This window comes from Salminus brasiliensis, chromosome 1 (genome assembly GCF_030463535.1).
Source record: "Salminus brasiliensis chromosome 1, fSalBra1.hap2, whole genome shotgun sequence".
NCBI lineage: Eukaryota > Metazoa > Chordata > Actinopteri > Characiformes > Bryconidae > Salminus > Salminus brasiliensis.
The window spans coordinates 9,459,310-9,478,990 of record NC_132878.1 but is presented as its reverse complement, the minus strand read 5'-3'; the positions used below and the strand labels follow the sequence as shown (position 1 = coordinate 9,478,990).

Here is a 19,681-nt window from a genome sequence, read left to right as displayed (position 1 = left end):
ACTTATCACAGTGTGTGTATGTGTATGTAATACTAGATTTGTCTCTTTTTTATAGTTTAAAATATTATTATTAAATTAATAGTTAATTTATGTCTTTTTTTTTTTACTAAATTTTTTTATTAATTTGTACTTAAAGGGCAGGAGTTGAAGTGGGTTGGATGGGGGGAGTTCGAAGTCGAAGGAAATGGCACCTGCTTGATGTAAATGTACTGAAATGTTTTAAAGTCTGCTGATAAATCGCCATTCCCCAAATACACAAAAACACTTGCAACTTTGAAAAGTGTGTATGCGTATATCTTTAGCTTACATGCTTTTATGCTTTATTAGATACACCGAAAACATGTATTAAATGATATAATACCATGCAAATCATGGGTTTACACAGCAAGAAAAGACCACAATCCAAATTTCCCACCAAATCCAATTTTTTTTAGACTGTTCACACTATCATCTAAATGTGACCTATAGCCACAGTTCATGCTCCTAAACGGACACGCATTCACAAACGAGCAGTTTTGGTTTCATCTTCACCAACATCACAGGAGCTATCAAGCAGTTCCGTTAGCCAACAGCTGAGCATGCTGTAAAAAAGGCACGCTATTCAACCAGGGCCACTTCTTTGCTTTGCGTCCTTGGCTCTTTAAACGTCCTTTTGACGTTGCAGCAGCGCCCCCCTGTGGCTGCCTTCAGCTACTTCTTTAGAAAAGTCTTCAAACACAGAGCGGTTGTTGCGATATGCCCCTTTTCATTTGGTTTGAGGTCTGTTACCTCACTATCCCACCACTGAGAACCTCCCTCACTGCCCTGTTGTCTGTCGCCCATTCTTCGTTCTTCTCATTGCGTATTTATGAGGAATGTCGAGCTGGATTGCCGTAAAAGAATTCCGATCTGGCTGTTGCATTTCTGCATGTCGGATAGGTATGGCACCCTTGTGCAGTGCACAACTGTAAATGTAACCGGCACAGAAACCGATTCAGGGCACTGGCCGACTGCTTGGTGCATCTCTAGTGTTTTCCCAAGCTGTTATAATGAGGAGTGCTCTGGAAATCAGCTATGTCTTATGTAATGATCATATCCCAACTAAAGCTGTGCAGAAAATGCTGAGAATGCGTCTCAGACCTTTTGTCATTGGGAAACCTCCAGCAGAGACCGTGCGGGAGCCTAATATGTGAATCTACTTAAGAGTACTTTACAGCTTGGCTTTGTTAAAGACAGGGGTGTGATGATGTAGGCATGCAGTTTGTGCCATGCTAATTGGTGCACATAAGCTTCCATTACTTGTTAGCTACATTAGCTTCATGGCTCATGCACAAAACTACAGAAGCACAAGTCAGATGTCAAACATGGCTCGGCCTTCGAGTACATTTGGGTTTGAGTGGGATATGTTGGACCTTTGGCTTCTTATGACCCAGCGTTTTAAAGGCTACGCACTTTAAAATCCTTCTGAATGCTGGTGGTGAGCTATGCAGTGGCTGGAACAACAACCGCAGCCGTCTGGTCCAAGACTGAGGCTTCACGCATCCACTCCTTTCCTCTCTCCATTTTTTTTCTTCTCCTTGACGACATGATTTAGGGGAATTGTCTGCTGGCTCAGCGCTCGGGTGTGGCTTCGGATGATCGCTAAACTATGCAGCATGTGGAATTATGCAAATCACAGCCACCTTGGGAGAGAAGGTTGTGGCTATGCGTGTGTGGGAGTGGATGATGGAAATCTGAACACTGTGTGGGTTAAGAAGTGCGTGTGCATGTGGTGCGCACTGTATGATTTAGGATGAGTATCTCGATGCTCTTTGGACATCAGGGATATACGTATGCAGTAAGGCTATGGTTGCATGGCTGTGTGTATATGGTGGGTTTGTTCGTATGGCTATTTATATGGGAGTATATTTGTGCGCAATAAATACCAGGATGTAGACAAGGTTTTATGGGCTTACGTGTTTATACAGCTTCACAGGCTCTGGCTCTAATGTGTATTTGATAAGCTCAAGAGCAAAACTTGCTGGGTTTTTGTCCAGGCATTTCAAAAAGAACATTTTAGGTATCAAAAGACGAAAGCCCAAACGGTCACCCTCAGCCGGCAGGAAACTGGTTCAGATGGTCAGAAACAAAAAAACAAGAACAAGGACAAGGCCAGCCATAAACTGGCCATCAGTATCACCATCTACTGTCAAATGAGCGTCTTCCGAGAAAGAAGCCACTGTCCCTAAAAACGACACCTTCAAACTCAATAAAAGTCTGTGGCTGACCACACAGACAAGGAAAAAGCAGAAGCAACCTTTGATGGTCAGAAAAGACAGAGATTTCAGGTTGTCTGACCTCAATGACCAGAGGTATTTTTGGAAAAGTATAGGTGAGGATTTCAACCCCCAAGAAGACTGTACCAACTGTTAAGCGTGGTGGTGGTAGCATCATGCTCTTGGGACGTTTTGCAACCAAACCAGCTAGATGGTTGAAACTTGGGCACAACTGGGTTTTCCAATGCGACAATGACCCCAAACACACACCAAAGGTGGTTTTGAAATGGATAAAGCAGGCTAACATGAATCATTTACAATGACATTCCCAAAGTCCTGACCCTTTTGAAAATACATGTCCAAAAGTTTGTAGACACCTTCTCTTCCAAAGTTCCTTTTAAAATCAAGTGTAATAACAAGGAGTTTGATCTTGTTTCCTTTGCTGCAGTAATTACCTTATCTCCCAATGCTGTACACTATATTTTGGAACACCACTGTGAGGATTTGATGGCATTCGGCCATGAGAACCAGGTACCAATAATGGATGATCAGTTATGGATCAAAAATGACACTCAAACTTATGCCAGACATTAATGCTGGAGCTTCAGAAGTCAGTTCCACTGCTCCACATGCCGGCATGGTGACTTTAGACTCATGTGTGAAGCCAGTCCTTGTCTCTTTTCGGCTTGTCGCTGCCCCCTAGTTCTGATGCAACAGCTAAAAGACACCTGTGCTGACCAACATCACACTAGGAGTATCCATGTGGGGAGAAAGTGCCATTAACGCACTTCTGAGAGAGCAAGGTCAATTGTGCTCTCTTGTACTCCGGCTGCTGATGGCAAGCAGACCCAAATCAGCGACTCTTGGATCACAGTGGCAGCGCTTAGTCCACTGGACCACTTGTAGCCCCTAAAACTTGCCATTTTCTCTATAGAATATGCGTGTTATCACAGTTCAAAGGAATCATTAAGGCCAATATTGCTATGACCTTTATGTCCATGATGAGTGTAAGTAAATGTCCCAGTTATGTAAACGGCTCCTCTTTCGGCCACAGATGGTTGTGGCATCGCCAGAGATAAGTACTTGAAACCCGTCCTCTGAGGAAGGCAAATGAAGTGAAAACGTACCTGAGAGCTCTGTAGATGGCAACATGATTGGCATGTCCACTAACTCCTCCCTCATCAAACGTCAGCACCTGTAGAGACATTTCTCAAAATGAGACATGAGGAAACCTGGACAGATTGTTATAAACAATACCTGTCTTGATGTTATTTAGTAATGCCAGTTTAGTGTAGTACAATAAGCCAGTTTATGTCCTCTCTGAAAAACTCTTATTATAAATATGATACACACACTACACGCTACGGTTTCTCTTGATGATGATGGTGGGTCTGGTAAAAAATATTGTTTTAAAGGCAGTAAACGTCATTAGGAAGGTTACGAGAAAATGATGCCTAATGTGATGTACTAAATGATGTCTAACATGAGCTTGGACTAAGATGCTAATGCTAAAGTATACAGTACTTTGTAGAGATCTGTGTGCTTCAGACTTTGTGGCAACAGTTGAGGAAAAAGCCTTTCTTGTTTCAGCAGGGCCGTCCCCCCACAAGCTCCATAAAAGAAATGTGAAAGAACATGACTGGCCTACACAGAGCCCTGACCTCAATCTCATCCAGCACCTTTGGGATGAACTGGAATGCTGGCTGTGAGGCAGGCCTTATCGCCCAGCATCAGTGCCCAACCTCAATAATGCTCTTGTGGCTGAACGCATGTGAATAGCAGCAAAATATTTTAAACTAGTGGAAAGCCTTCCCAGAACAGAGGCCGTTTGCTACAGCAAAGCGAGGACATATAAACTAGAGCTGTCAAACATTGTGTGGCAACAATGTGTCTTATAAAATAACTTTTACCAAGGTCACAGACCTTAATTAGCTTCTTAGAGCTATAAGCTGTTCATAATCACTGTTAGAACAGGATAGGTCATGCCAATTCTAAAGCTTTATAAATACTCCTGACTCCTCAAACCTTGCCACAACAATACGATGCCCTGAAAATGAAAATAATGCATGCATTATAATGCAATGAGCAAAGATATGCTTGGAGAATAAAGGGTTAAGCAATTCATGAAAAGAACATCTTTCCAACTGTGTTCCAACTCGATTATGCTTTGGACTTGTGTTGCAGCCAGTGGCACAAGAGACATTTTACTGGTAGAGGAAAGAATAAATACCAGCAAATTCTGGAAGCAAACATCACATACGTCTGAGTAAATGAGAAGAGGACGACCTCTACATCAGGATAACACTCCTAAAATCCACAATGGACCACCTCAAGATGCGCAAGCTGAAGGTTCTGCCATGGCCCTCACAGTCCCCTGACCTAAAGATCCTTGAAACTCTGTGGCTAGACCCACCTTGACAGCACCTTGATAGAACAAGAAGCGCAACAAACACATATAGATGTGATGCCAGGGTGTCCAAATACTTTTGCCCACATGGCGTATGTGCCCTGAGGGAATTTAATTAGCGTAGTCCAGACATAAAGACCGTTCCTATGTAAAAGCCAAGTGAAACGGACTTTGAGGTACAGCGCTCAATGCGCACAGAAGCGGACAAGCATAAGTAAGTGCAAGAGCAAACCGAACAACACTTGGCCCACGAGAACTGATATTTAAGGCCTTTTTTCGGTCTGCATTTTCTGTCCTCGTGATCAGTGGTGTGTGGGATTTTGAGGGTAGGTGGGGGAGGGTTGAGGAACAAGAGAATTTGGAGTTAGTCCTCTGAAGACGCAGCACTTTAGGCAGGTGTGGGTTTGGCAGGGAGATTTGTGTCGTTCTTTACGCCAGCCAGTCAGGGAAACCCCGTCCATGCCAGGCGGTGAGATACTACTGGGCCTTCCTGCTGTGCTTCTGGGACCGAGCGGTTTTTCTGGCCTGCTGCACAGGGAGAGAAAAGCAGACAGAATACCATAATTTGGTGGAAACGTCCAGAGCTGCCAAAGCAAACAGGGCCAGTGAAGTGGCTTCGGCAGAGTGGAGGAACATGAAGTGGGGTTTGAATGTCAGAAATCTATACACACACAAACCCACCCACATATACACACGGTGCAGTGGAGCTGGGCAATAGAGAGTACATGCACACATTATTTGCACATATTTGCACTTGGTTCCCTATCGTTATATAAAAACTAGATTCCTTTATTTGAATCTAAAATGTATGGTCTGTTATTATTATTATTATTAATATTATTAGTATTATTATAATCATTAGATGCTAAGCGCCTCATGGAGCTTTGCTTGCCTCATTTTGTCTGGCGGTCTACCTTTTTTGCCTAATTTTACCCCATTTTCTACCCAATGTTTCAAACATTGCTAGGCAGCCGGAGTGCTTGGAGGAAAGCCATGGCCAGGCAGCAGACATGCTGAGCCACTCTGAGCCCATTTCGATTTTATTTGATTAGGTGATTTTTAGCCATGTCAATATGTTATGATAAATGGACCAATAGAAATGCTCCAAATGACCTGGAATAAAATGTCACAATGACTTCCACTGAAAGTTAAGAGTCTACATTGAACATCTGACATTTTTGAGGAAGAAGGTTTTTAGGGTACAGGAATGATTTATTTGCCAATAACACACGATAAGGACTAAAGTATTGGGACACCTGCTCATTCATTGTTTCTTCTGAAAACAAGGGTATTCAAAAAGAGGTTCTCCTGCTTCTGTTGAAGTAACTGTCTCTACTATCCAGGAAAGGTTTCTGCCCAACTGCCCAGCACCATCCATCATTCCAGAGAACAGAGTTCCACTGCTCAACAGTGCAATGCTGCATGGGGGGCTTTCTGCCCCTCTAGCCCACACCTGGTATTAGGCATGGAGCCAGTAGGCTCATGTTTATCTGCTCCAGTGAGTCCAATTCTATTGGCAATACAGGGACTACAGGGACTAGACAAGCTGTATGTATCTGTGTCAGCAATGGGTGCAACTTTAAGTAGCTGAATGTCTTCATTAGAAAGTGGATGTCCACAAACATTTGGACCCCAAATGTATATCTGACTGCTGATCTGCTGGTCACCACCTTCTATCAACACCTCTGGTCCAACAGACGGAGGTCGGTAATCCTAGAGGTTTGAATTTGGCATGTCAGAGTTAGATTTTCGTGTCAGTGTTCCTCAGTACTTCTGTTGCTTCTCAGAATTCAAACAAGCAGGAGAGAGTAATGGCCAGACTCGCCCACGCTGAATATTTGAGGAGGGGTGGGTGACGGAGGATTTGCCACGGTTACGGATACGGTTTATGCAATCATAGTCATTAAAAGCTTCTTTGGAGAGGGACCGTGGCCCGGCAGGATGGGAGGGACAGCGGTTGGCGACAGCGAGCTTGCGTGTTTACACATCAAAACGGAGCTGTTTCGCAACTGCACTCGTTCTTCCCCTGCCTGCTTGGTTGTTGTTGTTTGTTTATGGAAGTCTGTTCCGTGCTTGGGCTTTATCAGAGCCTTAATGGTCTGTGGGGGGAAAATGAGGGAGAGAAAGAGAGGGAGAATGAGAGAGTCTCTGAAAAAAAGGAAGGAGGAGGTGTAAGGGGGGAAATAAAAAGTTAGTTCAGATCTCAATTTGAAATTCCATTTGGGAAATTTCCTGGAACTCTCTGGCAGAGCCTGATAAAAATCTCTGGCTTCAGCTCGGCTGGCCAGCGGTGGCTCTGGGGAGGCGCACTTTGTCTGCCGTAACCAGGGCCAGGAACACTGTGGGATATTAATGCACGTGTAATTAAGGATAAATACAGACACTGGACGACATGCTGTACCCTGTGGATTAAACCAGACCGGCTGTAAGTGAAGGCGGTCTTGTGCCGCCCAGTGTGATACGCGGACCCAGCCACCCAGGCCAGAGTGAAGCGATAGGGAGGTGGAGCTGTTGCGTTGAGAACGGGAGCCTGTCCGTTTTAATGAGTGTGGAAGGAGATGACCTACTTTTCAGATGTAAATATTGAATCATAGGCACGACAACGGGTCTGGCGTTTCAGAAGGTTATCACCAGCTTCATGGAATGAAACTCTTCTTTAGCAAAGTTATCCGGGACAGAGTACGAGTGGAGTGGCCCAAGGGTTCTGCAATCGCTCCACTTACATTCCTCTCTGGATTTTCCCAGTCACACTCACTGCCCCTCCAGGTCCACTTGAATATTATTCCATATGACATTTATTTTGAATGACAAGACAAAACACAATTCACACAATTACTATAATTAACAGACAATAGCTATAAGCTAATACTGTGCTGAGTGAAGAGGGGAAGACTCCTAGCTATATATAGCTGTAGCCACCAGGGATCAAACCAGGGATAGGGTTGGGTGGTAGAACGGTAATGACGACCCCTGGTTTGACATGAACTTGGCAATGTATGCATACATTGTTAGCCACAGGACCACCAGAGACGGTGGGTCATTCTCAGCACTGCAGTGACACCGACATGGCGGTGACGTGTTGGTGTGTTGTTGTGCTGGTACGAGTGGATAAGACACTCCTACCTATTTGGTCCACCTTATAGATATAGACAGAAGCTTGTCTGCAGCTCCACAGTTTGTGTTGGTCATCCTCTAGTCCTTCTTCTGTGATTACAGGACGCTGCCCACAGGACGCTGCCCACAGGACGCTGTTGGCTAGATATTTCTGGTTGGTGGACTATTTGTAGTCCAGCAATGACGCTGAGGTGTTTAAGAACTCCAGCAGCACTGCTGTATCTGATCCACTTGTACCAGTGCGACCCACACTAACACACCACATCACTAGGGTCACTGCAGTGCTGAGAATGACCCATGATCCAAATACTACCTGCTCTGTTGTGGTCCAGTGGGGTCCTGACCATTGCAGAACAGGGTGAAAGGAGGCTAACGAAGTATGCAGAGAAACAGATAGATTACAAAAAACCTTACTGTGTACTATAAACTCTAAAGGGACTCACCAGGTTGATGGAATGAGTTCTGATGTGTCTAAGGACCAGCATGGAGGTCAGCGCAGTGCTCCACTCTGCATTTGGGTCATCTGGCAGCTCTCTGAGGACGGATAGAGAGAAAAAAACTTTAGTCTGTCTTGCCCACATGGACAGTCAGTGTGAGAAACATAACTGAGACACTTAATGATTCTGAGTCTCTTGTCTTGAGATGCTTAGCCAGACCTTTACTGTATCCACCTCCGGTTGCTGCTTGTTTGTGGGTCAGCCTTGCAGCATTTCACTACACTATGCTACACTTCAGAAATCATCCTGCTACTTCTATCGGCAGTCAAACCATCAATAAACACCAGTGACCCAATTATATGTGCAGCTATACATGCCAATGCCATAACACTGCCTCCACCATGTTTGACAGATAATGTGGTATGACATACAACACAGATCAGCCATTACCATTGACATCACCTGCCCAGTATTGACTAGGTCCCCCCCTTGTGCCACCATAACCGATCTGAGCAGTCAAGACATGGACTCCACAAGACCTCTGGCACAAAGACGGTAGCAGCAGATGCTTTAAGTCCTGTAAGTTGTGAGGTGGGGCCTCCACAGATTGCATAAATGAGCCTTAGGTGCCCAGTATGATTCAGTCACCAGTACACTGGTGGTTTCTTTCTTAAAGCACTTTTGGTAGGTACTGACCACTGCATACCAGGAAGATCTCCTAAGGCCGGCCTGATGTTTTGAAGATGTTCTGATCTCGACCTAGAGAGTCGTCTAGACATCACAGTTTGGTTCTTGTTAGAGTGGCTCAGATTCGTATGCTTGCACATTTGTCCTGCTTTAAGAGCTGACCATTCACTTGCTGCCTAATATGCAGATCCCATTCCTTAAGAGATGCCACTGTAGACGAAGATAATTATGAAGATGTTAATTGGTCTATTAAGTTAGTTGTGTAGTATATAACACAGCAGGCCCTTGATCTAGAGTAAAACACACACACACACACACACACACACACACACACACACACACACACACACACACACACACACACAGTGCAGGAGAGTGTGTTCAGGCTGCAGCTGTACCCACTCTTCCTCCCAAGTTTTCCAGAGAGTGAAGGTGGTACTGACCGAGAGCGGAGCAGTGAAAGTGTGTGTTCTCGTGTATGTGTGTGTGTGTGTGTGTGTGTGTGTGTGTATACAGCTTGGCCCAGTGTGGGTGTTCAGTGATTTAGTGGCGCTGTCCCACTCAGTGCAGCTGGAGCGCAGCCTACAGACTCTCTCTCTCTCTCTGATGTCTAGGGTCGAAGGTCACCTGGGCCTTTGGCTCCCATTCATTTGAAAGTACAGCCCAGGGAAACACAGGGCCATCATGCATCTCTCTCTCTCTCTCTCTCTCTCTCTCTCTCACACTCTCTCTCTCACACTCTCTCTCTCACACTCTCTCTCTCACTCACACTCACAGCTCTCCCTTTTATCCGGACACTCCACTCAGCTAGCAACGTATGGGAGGTCAGTGAACCTCTGTCTCACTGGCCAATCTTTTACACTACCCCTCCTCCCTCCCAGTTTCCTCACCCTGCTCTCTCCCCCCTTTATGTCTCTCTCATCCTCTTATTTTCCTTCTCTCTCTCTCTCATTGACCCCTTCCCCTTCTCTCTCTTCTTCCTTCCATTTTTCAATCTGTCTCTCTCGCCATTTCCTTCCATTCCCATTTTCTCTCTCGCCTCCTCCTTCCCCTCATCACCTCTCCTTCTATTTGTCTATCTCTCTCTCCCCTTCTATTTTTGTCTCTCTCCTATTTTTCTCTCTCACTTTCTCCCACCTTCTATTTGTCTATCTGTCTCTGTCTCTCTCCTGTTCTATTTTTATATATCTCCTTCTATCTGTCTCTCTCGTCCCTATTTTTCTACCTGTCTCTCCCCTTTTATTTTTCTATCTGTCTCTCTCTCGTCCCTATTTTTCTACCTGTCTCTCCCCTTTTATTTTTCTATCTGTCTCTCTCTCGTCCCTATTTTTCTACCTGTCTCTCCCCTTTTATTTTTCTATCTGTCTCTCTCTCATCCCTATTTTTCTATCTGTCTCTCTCCTTTTATTTTCTATCTCTCTCTCATCCCTATTTTTCTATCTGTCTCACACGCTCTCCCCTTCTATTTTTCTCTCTCTCCTCCTTCCATTTCTGTCTCTCTCCCACCTCTGTCACTCTCACCTTCCACTGCTCCTGGGCTCCTTCCATTTCTTTATCCTTTTCTCTCATTCTCACCTCACCTAGCTCTCCTCTCTCTCGTTCTCTCCCGCTCTCTCTTCCTCCCTCTCTTTCTCTCTCCCATATCCCCTCTCTGCCCCCTTTTCTCTCTCTCCTTCACTTTCTCCCCCTCCCTTGTGTCCCCCTCGTCTTTCTTTTCCTTGTTTTTCTCATGTTTTTTTTCTGTCTCTCCCCCATGGACACCAAACATGAGAGAGAGTGAGAGAGCGAGAGAGAGTGCGCGCGAGAGAGAGAGGCACCCAGGCGTGCAGAGAGTGTTTCAGACACGCCGGGGTCACTGCAGTTCAGCTGAAATCAAAGTGCTGAGGGCGTCATTACACACAGAGCGAGCAGCGCGGTACAGCGCAGCCAGCTTAACCATTTCCACCCCACAGCCCCGACCGCCATTCCCCTCCACCTCCCAGCGCAGTCGGCTATTTAACCGCTCCTGCTCCTCACTTTCCCGCACGTCTGAACACACAGTGTCTCAGCATTTGCATACGGGGAGGGTGGAGTGGAGGGGGTACCTTCAGATCAGGTTCAGAGATTGTCTGTACCTCAATGTTTGGCTGAGTTAGTGGCTTATCTCTGTGTTTTATGCGTGTAAGAACATAGATATATTGAAGCATTGCGATACTATTTTTTAGATATACTGTATCGATAGGGTGGGTACTGAAGTTGGAACTTTTGAGGGTGCTGACTGATTTGTGTCGGTACAACGCAGTACCAACTGGCATCAAATGGCAAAAGCTCAAGTGTCTCAACACAGTATCTGCAGTATTCATAATTCGAAATATTCATAATTCAATTCTGATACAGATCAAGCGCCTTCCGCAGGTAAACAGCGCAGGCGTACCCCGCAAACAAAGACAACAGGACTCCCCAGACCAGACGACCTTCTTCCATTGCTGCAAACTCTAGTCCAGATGCTTATGGGCCCACTGTTGGTACTTTTGACAATGGACAGGGGTTAGCATAGGCACTCTCACTACTCCCCAGCTCCGCAGTGTGTGTTTTGAGACCTTCCTCTCGTAACCATCATTAAACATTTCTGAGACTTGTGCAACCTTGGTCAGTTCAACCCAGACGGGATAGTCTTCGCTGCCCGCACACACATCAAACAGACTGAAGAGCCCAACACCCTGTTGCTGGTTTATGATCAACCGGCCATACCAGCTTGGGATTTGTCAAAGTAGCGAACCACCTGTTCAGGTGCCGTCTAACATACATAGCAGACCTTGATACGCACAACTGTTACCAGATAATCACCGTTATTTGTTTCATGGACTATATGGACAAAAGTATTGAGACACCTGCTTGTTCACACCTGCTTTTGTTGGAGTAACTGTCTCTACGGTCCAGAAAAGGCTGTCTACAAGAGCATTGTCCCACATCCCCAACTCTCCAACTCATCCCTAAAGTATTGGACGGAACAGCACCATTATTTCAGAGAACAGAGCCCCACAGATCAATGTAGGGGGCTTTATACCCCTCTAGCCCACACCTGGCATTAGGCAGCATGGTGTCAGTGGGTTCATGTTTCAGACAGGTTGTGTGTGTGTGTCCACAAATATTTGGATACATACAGTGTGTTTCAACAAAATGTACCTTCATTCCTAGTGCTAATCCAGTGTACCATGATCAAACTGATGGAGACTGCGCTGCCGGCCTGGTCTGTGATATGTGTGTGTGTGTGTGTGTGTGTAACGTTATTAGTGTGGTGTGGTTGTAGAACATGGCACAGTTAAAGCAGCGTGGGGTGGAGGAGGAGGGCTGGAGCTCTTCAACGTGTCAAAAACAGCCTGCAGCTACAAAGCAGCTCAAGGTCAGAGGAGTAAAATATAAGGAGAGAGAGAGAGAGAGAGAGAGAGAGAGAGAGAGAGAGAGAGAGAGAGAGAGGGAGGGAGGGAGACAGAAGGAGAGTGGTAGTGACAGAAAAAGCAACAAAAAGTGAGAGAAAAAGATATGGAGAGAGTGCAGAAAGAGAGTGAAAGAGCAAAGAGAAATACAGGAAGAGAGACTGACAAGAGAGTAAGAGACAGAGAGAGAGAGATTAAGAGAGAGAACTAATAACAAAGAAAGACGAGACAGAAAAAGAGAATGAGAGAAAGAGAGAGAGCAAGAGACAGGCAGAGAGAGACAGGCAGAAAAAGAGACGGGCAGAGAGAGAGAGAGAGAAAGACAGGCAAAGAGACAGACATACAGGAAAAGAGACAGACATACAGACAGACAGAGAGAGAGAGAGAGAGAGAGAGAGAGAGGAGAGGGGAATGAGGGTGAAAGACAATGAGTGAGAGTAATGTAAAGGGGGCAGAATTAACCCCCCTAACCCCCCCCATCCTGGTTCTCTATTCTCCCCCTTCCCGCTCACAGGGGGTCAGACAGTGGTGGCTGTTTTGGCTTGTGATGGATCAGGCCACAAATCAAGCGTTTGCCAGGGTCACTGAGGTCAGCTGGACATAAACGCCATTCCAGAGAAAGGCCTGGGGGGAGTGTGTGTGTGTGTGTTTGGGGGGGGGGGGGGGGGGGTGGGGGGGGGGTTGTCCAGTAGCTAAAGGTGACAGGTTCAGTTCACTGTGGGTTGAGGGGGTTTAAAGGGGTGGATGTAATAAAAATAGAGAGAGATATTTAAAGCAATGATACACTATGAGTCTGTTGGCACCATGCTGCCTAATGCCAGGCGTGGGCTAGAGAGGTATAAAGCCCCCCAGCATTAAACTGTGTTCTTAAGAATGATGGTGCTGCTCCATCCAATACTTATGAGTTGGGATGAGGTGTGGGTGGTGATCATCCAACATCCTTACCTCACTAACGCTCGTCACCTAATACAATCAAATTCTCACAGCAATTCTCGTCCAAAATCTAGTAGAAAGCCTTCTTCCGTTGACGGTAAAGAAAGTTACTCCAACAAAGCACCTGGACGAAAAAAAAAGAATGAAAAGGTGTCCCAAAACTTTTGTCCATAGTGTATGGCTGACTTTGCATGCATTGGTGGTGTTAAGTCTTTACCCTCTTGGTGTCGGGAGCATTGCCAGTGCTAGGGGGAGTTATAAACGGCCGGGTTAACTGGCAGTACCAAATTGGGAAGAGAGGGAATCCATGAGAGTGCCAAGAAGATCCAAAGCTGCCACCTCAGCCCTCTCAACACTGTCTAATCTTTAGGCCATGCCTGCCCCTCTCTATTGGCCCAAATCTGGCCGGATATCCAATGCATTGGGCTTGGACCAGGTTAAAACGGTCAGCAGTCACTGCAGTATTGTCTATAGAGGCTAAAGACGGCACAATTTATTTATATATATATATATATATATATATATATATATACACACATTTTTTTTATGAGCTGTTCTCAGAGAAGCCTGAGAAAGCACACCTGTCTGGGGGGGGTTGATGGTTCTCTGTTCCCACATCGCTTCAGTGTGATGCTGGTCGGCACAGGCGTCTGCTAGCTGATGCTTTCCTCTGAGCGCGTTGGTTGCCCCGTGATGTTGCATTGGTGGCACTTTGGAAAACAGAGGTGGCTGGTTGCACCTGTGTCAGTCCTCACCATCCCAGTGTCGGAAGCATTATGTGTGATTGGGGAGAGGGCTAATGAGTGGGTTCAGTTATTGGCCATCTAACATTGGGGAGGACAAATTGGGCAAAAAATACTTGACTCACAACTCATCATATTTATAGTAGGGAAGGCAGAGTAAAGACTTTTAACACTGCTAACTGGATACTCCTCTCGAGAGTACATCACTCAGTCCAGTACAGTGAGTATCAGCAGAGCTAGTAAAGATAGTTAACATATCTGCAGTTTAGTTCTGCACAGGAATTCACAGACTCTCTCAGCTGGTGCTCAGACTTCTATAGCGTTTAGTGCTAAATGTGCACGTCATTTCTTTGGAAAGACGAACATAGCATCCAGCCCGATCAGCGATCGGTATTAGCACCAAAACACTGCTCTCTACACAGAACCCATTTTCATCAATACTGACACATTTACATCTACATTTAAGGCATCAAGCAGACGCTCCTTTCCAGACTGACTTCCAGAAGTGCTTCCCTGTCCACTCAGAAAACATCCTTAGCTAGAGCTAACAGCCTAGAGTCCAAATATATCTGTAGTCTAATGATGGCCGGGCTTAATGTTGTTTTTGTTGCCCTGAAGCTTCAGGTTTTCACATCGATTGTCGGATCAGATCGGCTTGTTATCTCAGGCCTTTAAAGGAGATGTTTGGCTGCGCTGGAGAGCTGGCAGGCGAGAGAGAGCGAGAGAGAAAGAGAGAGATAGAAAGAGAGAGAGAGGAAGAGAAACAAAACAAAAGACACATGATCTACCTGACCTTTCTCAAGCTGGATAGTGTGTTGGCTTCGCTATGGCAACAGTGCTAAATGGCCCACAGTAACCTTTCCATCTCTCTCTCTCTGTCCCGCCCTCGCTCACTCGCTCGCTCTGTGCAGGCCTTGCATGTGGATGTGTAATTGCTTGCAGGCATGTGAATGTCGTGGTTGAACTTTGGCCTACTGGAGAAGTGTGTGTGTGTGTGTGTGTGTGTGTGTGTGTGTGTGTGTGTGTGTGTGTGTGTGTGTGTGTGTGTGAGAGAGAGAGAGAGAGAGAGAGAGAGAGAGACAGTGTAGAGGTGGAGGCGGGGCATCCACCAACAGCGCTTGTTTTGTCTGGTGACATGGGGCACAGGCCCTCCTGTCTGTGCTGCCGCCCCGATGCACGGTGGGAGAGCTAAGCTGCTGAACCACTGTTAATTCTTTTAGTGCACTGCGTGCACACACACACACACACACACACACACACACACACACACACACACACACACACACGAGAGTCAGGGCCAATGAACAACTGTATGTTTCAAGACAAAGCAGAATTAGTCCTGCTTAGCTGGATTTTCCAATTTTCCAAATGTAGAGCTTCCTAACGCGTCCCTGCAGGTCCAGCTGTGTTAGATCAGGAAAATATGGATGGTCACATTATTTTAGCTATTTTTTGGCTGCTGCGGGTGCATTAAAGGCTCTTAAAAGCTTTTACACTGGCGCTAAATTAGCTGCTCGGCAAATCATTTAATTTACAGAACAGATCACAAGGTTGTGGGTTTGATACCGTATGTGCTAAGGGCGCTGTAGCCTGGCTGACCCGGCTCTCTGAATCCGGTTTCCGAGGCTGTGATACGGGACATTTGAGGGGGTAGATTGCTGGGTTATTGATCACAGGGTTATGGGTTCAATAACTTTGCCTACTAAGCTGCTATCTTAAGCAGGCCATAGACCTTAAACTCTCCAAGGGTGCTATAGCATGGCTGATCCTGCTCCCGGACTCCAGCTTTCTAAGCTGGAATATGCGACCAAAACGTGGTGCTGGCTCCAAGTTTTGCAAAGAGGAATGGAGTAAAGTTGCAGCGTCCAGATGTACAAGCCTAATTGAGGCCTATCCACTCAGACTCAGAGCTGGGATTGCGACCAAAGGTGCATTGACCATGATTCCATTTATATAAGCAATAAAAGAAGAACACATCCAAGGTGGTGAATACCTTTTTTATAGGCACTGTGTGTTTAAAATGTCCTTAAATATGTAGACAGAAGCCTACTGTGATCACGGCTATTATCTACCGATGTTGCCCCACCCTAATCAAACCAACTAATAGCCAAGTCCATTCACTGCCAACAGTTTTTCCCAGCAGCGTTACTGATGTCGGCTGGTTGCTGCAGGTCTAATTGGATTTAGGAAAGAAATCATGTAAATGTGGTATTTCCCCAACCTCCTGTGTCGATTAACTTCCATATAGTTTTAAGTACACTCTTCACCAAGGAAAACAGTAGCTCTGAAAGCTGAAAAGTACGCGTTCTACGCCTCATTTGTCCGCAGAGGAAGACCTAGAGCCTCGTTCGCGTACACACAAAGCTGCTGCTAAAACAGCACAGCGCTTTAAAATCCTCGCCACATCATAATTTAAAAGCTTCCCACATTTAACATACCAAACATTGCTTACGGGCGGGAGGAAAAGGCAAAAAAGGAGGAAATTCTTGGCTCAGGAGAGCGAGCTCAGTTGCTGAATATTTCTCTCCTGGAAAAGACAGAAGTTCCTTCAAATGCTTTGGATGGGGGAGAAAAAAAAGGGGAAAAAAAGAGATAATTTATCTTGTTTTCTCGTGACAACCTCTTGGCAGGGAGTGTGTTTCCCGTGCCGTCTGGCAATTGCATTAGCACAGCGCTTCTCTTGACCCACAGCCTCCAGCCCACCCCCACCACCACTGCTTGAATCGGCCCCCGACTTCCAGTCTATAAATCAGACAGGATTTGTTTCCCCACCCAGAATCGATTTATAATTAAACACAGAGGAAAGGAGGGAGAGGGGTGTGAAAACTCAGTCTGCTAATGGTGTATGCCATCCTTCTTTTGGCCAGTGTGTTGCTGGTGGCTGAAGTTGTGACATTTTCAGTGGTAGATCAAACAATCTAAATCTGCGACACTTTATTGGAAACATCTACCTTCCAGGTCAACCTTGCTTGTGTAGTTAGAGGGATATAGGGAAAGACTGGGAATGTCCCGATCAGGTTATTTTGCCCCCCAATTTAATCAGAGTCACTCAATGCAATGCAAAGTATCAGGCGATACTGATCCGATCTGATCTGATCTGGTCAGATCTTTGTGTTTGTATAAATACTACAGCCACACAGTTTAGATAAGTCTAGATGTGGAATGGGCAGTCCAAAAAAAAGTGGGTCAGGTTTACGTCAGCATGCCCCTGACCAATCACAGGGCTAACATGGCTCCGCCCTCTTTTTGAATCTGAACAACCTGGAGAGCTAAAGCAAAGCTTTAAAAAAGCTGACCCACAGGGACCCTCATACACCATCACTGTGGTGCTGAGACTGATCCACCACTCAAAGAGTTTCTGGCCAACAGTAACTATTCAGTTTGATTACAGCAAGTCAGGAAACCTTATTACATCATCAAAATCTCAAGTATGAGAGCAGACAGGTGGGCCACACAGTTTGCATGCCCACCTCCAGACAGACAGCTTGACAGATGGACGAAGAAAGGAAGAGAGAGAGAGAGAGAGACAGTGTCTGTACTCCACTACCATGAACAATACAAATAGGGAGAGAGACCGAGTGTGAGAGAGAGAGCAAGGGAGAGAGAGAGCGAGGGGAAGTGGGGGTCTCGGTCTCGGTTTGTGCTATGGGGCAGTGGAGCGAGCTCAGATGCGAGCTGATCTCAAAGGATTTCCCAGAGTGCACTGCATGGCAAAAGCGGTCAACTCAGCTGAGATGCTGAGAGAGAGAGGCAGATAGACATGTGACCTGAGATAACAGCAGCATCTACTATCTGACCATATGTGCACATGTGGTGTGTATATGGAGAGAGAGAGAGAGAGAGAGAGAGAGAGGGTATATGTGTGTGTGTGTGTGTGTGTGTGTGTGTGTGTGTGTGTGTGTGGCAGGGCAGTGGATGTGCCCTAAGGCCTGACCAGGACAGAGTGGTTGCAACTGCTACTGAGCCGCTCTGCAACCTCCTCTGAACCAGCCCTGAGCCTGAATGACCCTGCCTGAATTTAAGCGTGCACACGCACACACACACACACACACACACACACACACACACACACACACACACACACACACAAAAGATTACAGCTGCCAGTAGTTGCTTAGGTCATGCTACATAAACCCAACAGCCGGACTTGTTTGAGACCTTTCCACTGCAGACTCTGTGTGTGTGTGTGTGTGTGTGTGTGTGTGTGTGTGTGTGTGTGTGTGTGTGTGTGTGTGTGTGTGTGTGTGTGTGTGTGTATCTGAGCATAGGTCAGCCACATGTGGTCAGCACGTAGAAGAGCTGTGAAACTGCAGCCCAATACATGAACATGTAAATACTGTACATTAACAGTATATAGAAGTATCATATACTGGACACTATACGTCCAATTATTTGTGGACACCCCTTCTAATAAAAGCATTCAGCTGCTTTTAAGTTGCATCCATTGCTGACATAGCTGACACAACTTGTCTAGTCCCTGTAAAAAAAAATAAAATACTGCCAATAGATTAGGACTCTCTAGAGCTGTCAAATCTAAGGTGGGGTGATCATCCAACATCCTGACCTCACTAACGCGCTTATCGCTAAGTCCAGAAATCCTCATAGCAATGCTCTTTCAAAATCTTGTAGAAAACATTTCCTAGACAGGATTCCAACAAAAGCAGGATAAACTCTAAAAAGTGCAATAAAGTGTCCCAATACTTCTGTCCATATAATGGGCATCTGTTTAGTATTACATATATATATATATATATATATATATATATATATATATATATATATATATATATATATATATATATATATATATAGAGAGAGAGAGAGAGAGAGAGATATGTAGATATATATTGGACACATATGCGTAATATATGGAACATATGTAAATTATTGATTGGTAGGTCAGTACATGCTGTGTAAAAGTTAATGCAATTTGATTTTTTTTACAAGAATTTCCCCCCAAAAAACAACAAAGCAATAAATACATAAATAAAAACTCAACTTGAAAAAAAACTTACATTACATTATGTAAAATGAGTGATAAATAAATAATATAAATATTCACTCTCTTCAAGTCAATACTTAGTATATGCACCCTTTTCTAGGTCTCTATCAGGCTTGCATATCTGGACACGTTTACTCCATTCCATCCACAGTATATATTTTCTATTGTATTTACAAGTTTTTTAGGAAGTGCCGTCAATTATATTGACCATGATTCCATTTCTAAAAGCAATTAAAGATATATACATCCAATAGTAAATACTTTATATGGGTACTGTAATTGATTTAAAACCTTGTCTCACAGCAAGTATCTCAGTGGGGACTGACCTCTGGTGTGTAATAACTGGTTTACAGTGGGTGAATGTGCTGTGATTTGGGTTTCTATAGCATGTGTGTGTATTAGCATTAGCGTTAGCCTCAGAACTCGGGTTCTGAATGACCTCTTCAGTGCTGGTTTATAAACAGAGAAAGGAATTATGGTCTGTTTTCATGTTCCGCTTTAAGCTAGCTCCACACTGCAGAACCTCAACTCTTTTATTTACCTTCTGAGAACGTTTGCACTGCTGCTGGCTGGGTAATACTGTCTGTTAATGGCACCTTGAAGACATCAGAGGACGCTCTGAAGGCTGTGGTTAGAATAAAGACTCTGGAGAACTGGACTGGGATTAAAATAGCCCAAACCTGATCCATCAAAATATGCCTGGATCGG

The 19,681-nt window shown here is 45.2% G+C and overlaps 1 protein-coding gene across 1 annotated transcript in view; it reads right to left on the bottom strand.

The window, feature by feature from the left end:
* Positions 1-19,681, bottom strand: part of pigl (phosphatidylinositol glycan anchor biosynthesis, class L) — a 45,776-nt gene that overhangs the window by 12,496 nt on the left and 13,599 nt on the right. Inside the window, exons 3-4 of the mRNA XM_072660509.1 lie at positions 8,199-8,289; positions 3,362-3,429 (exon numbers count right to left, since the gene is read on the bottom strand). Of these exons, the coding sequence (XP_072516610.1) occupies positions 3,362-3,429; positions 8,199-8,289 (159 nt within the window). The remainder of the gene's footprint in view (positions 1-3,361; positions 3,430-8,198; positions 8,290-19,681) is intronic.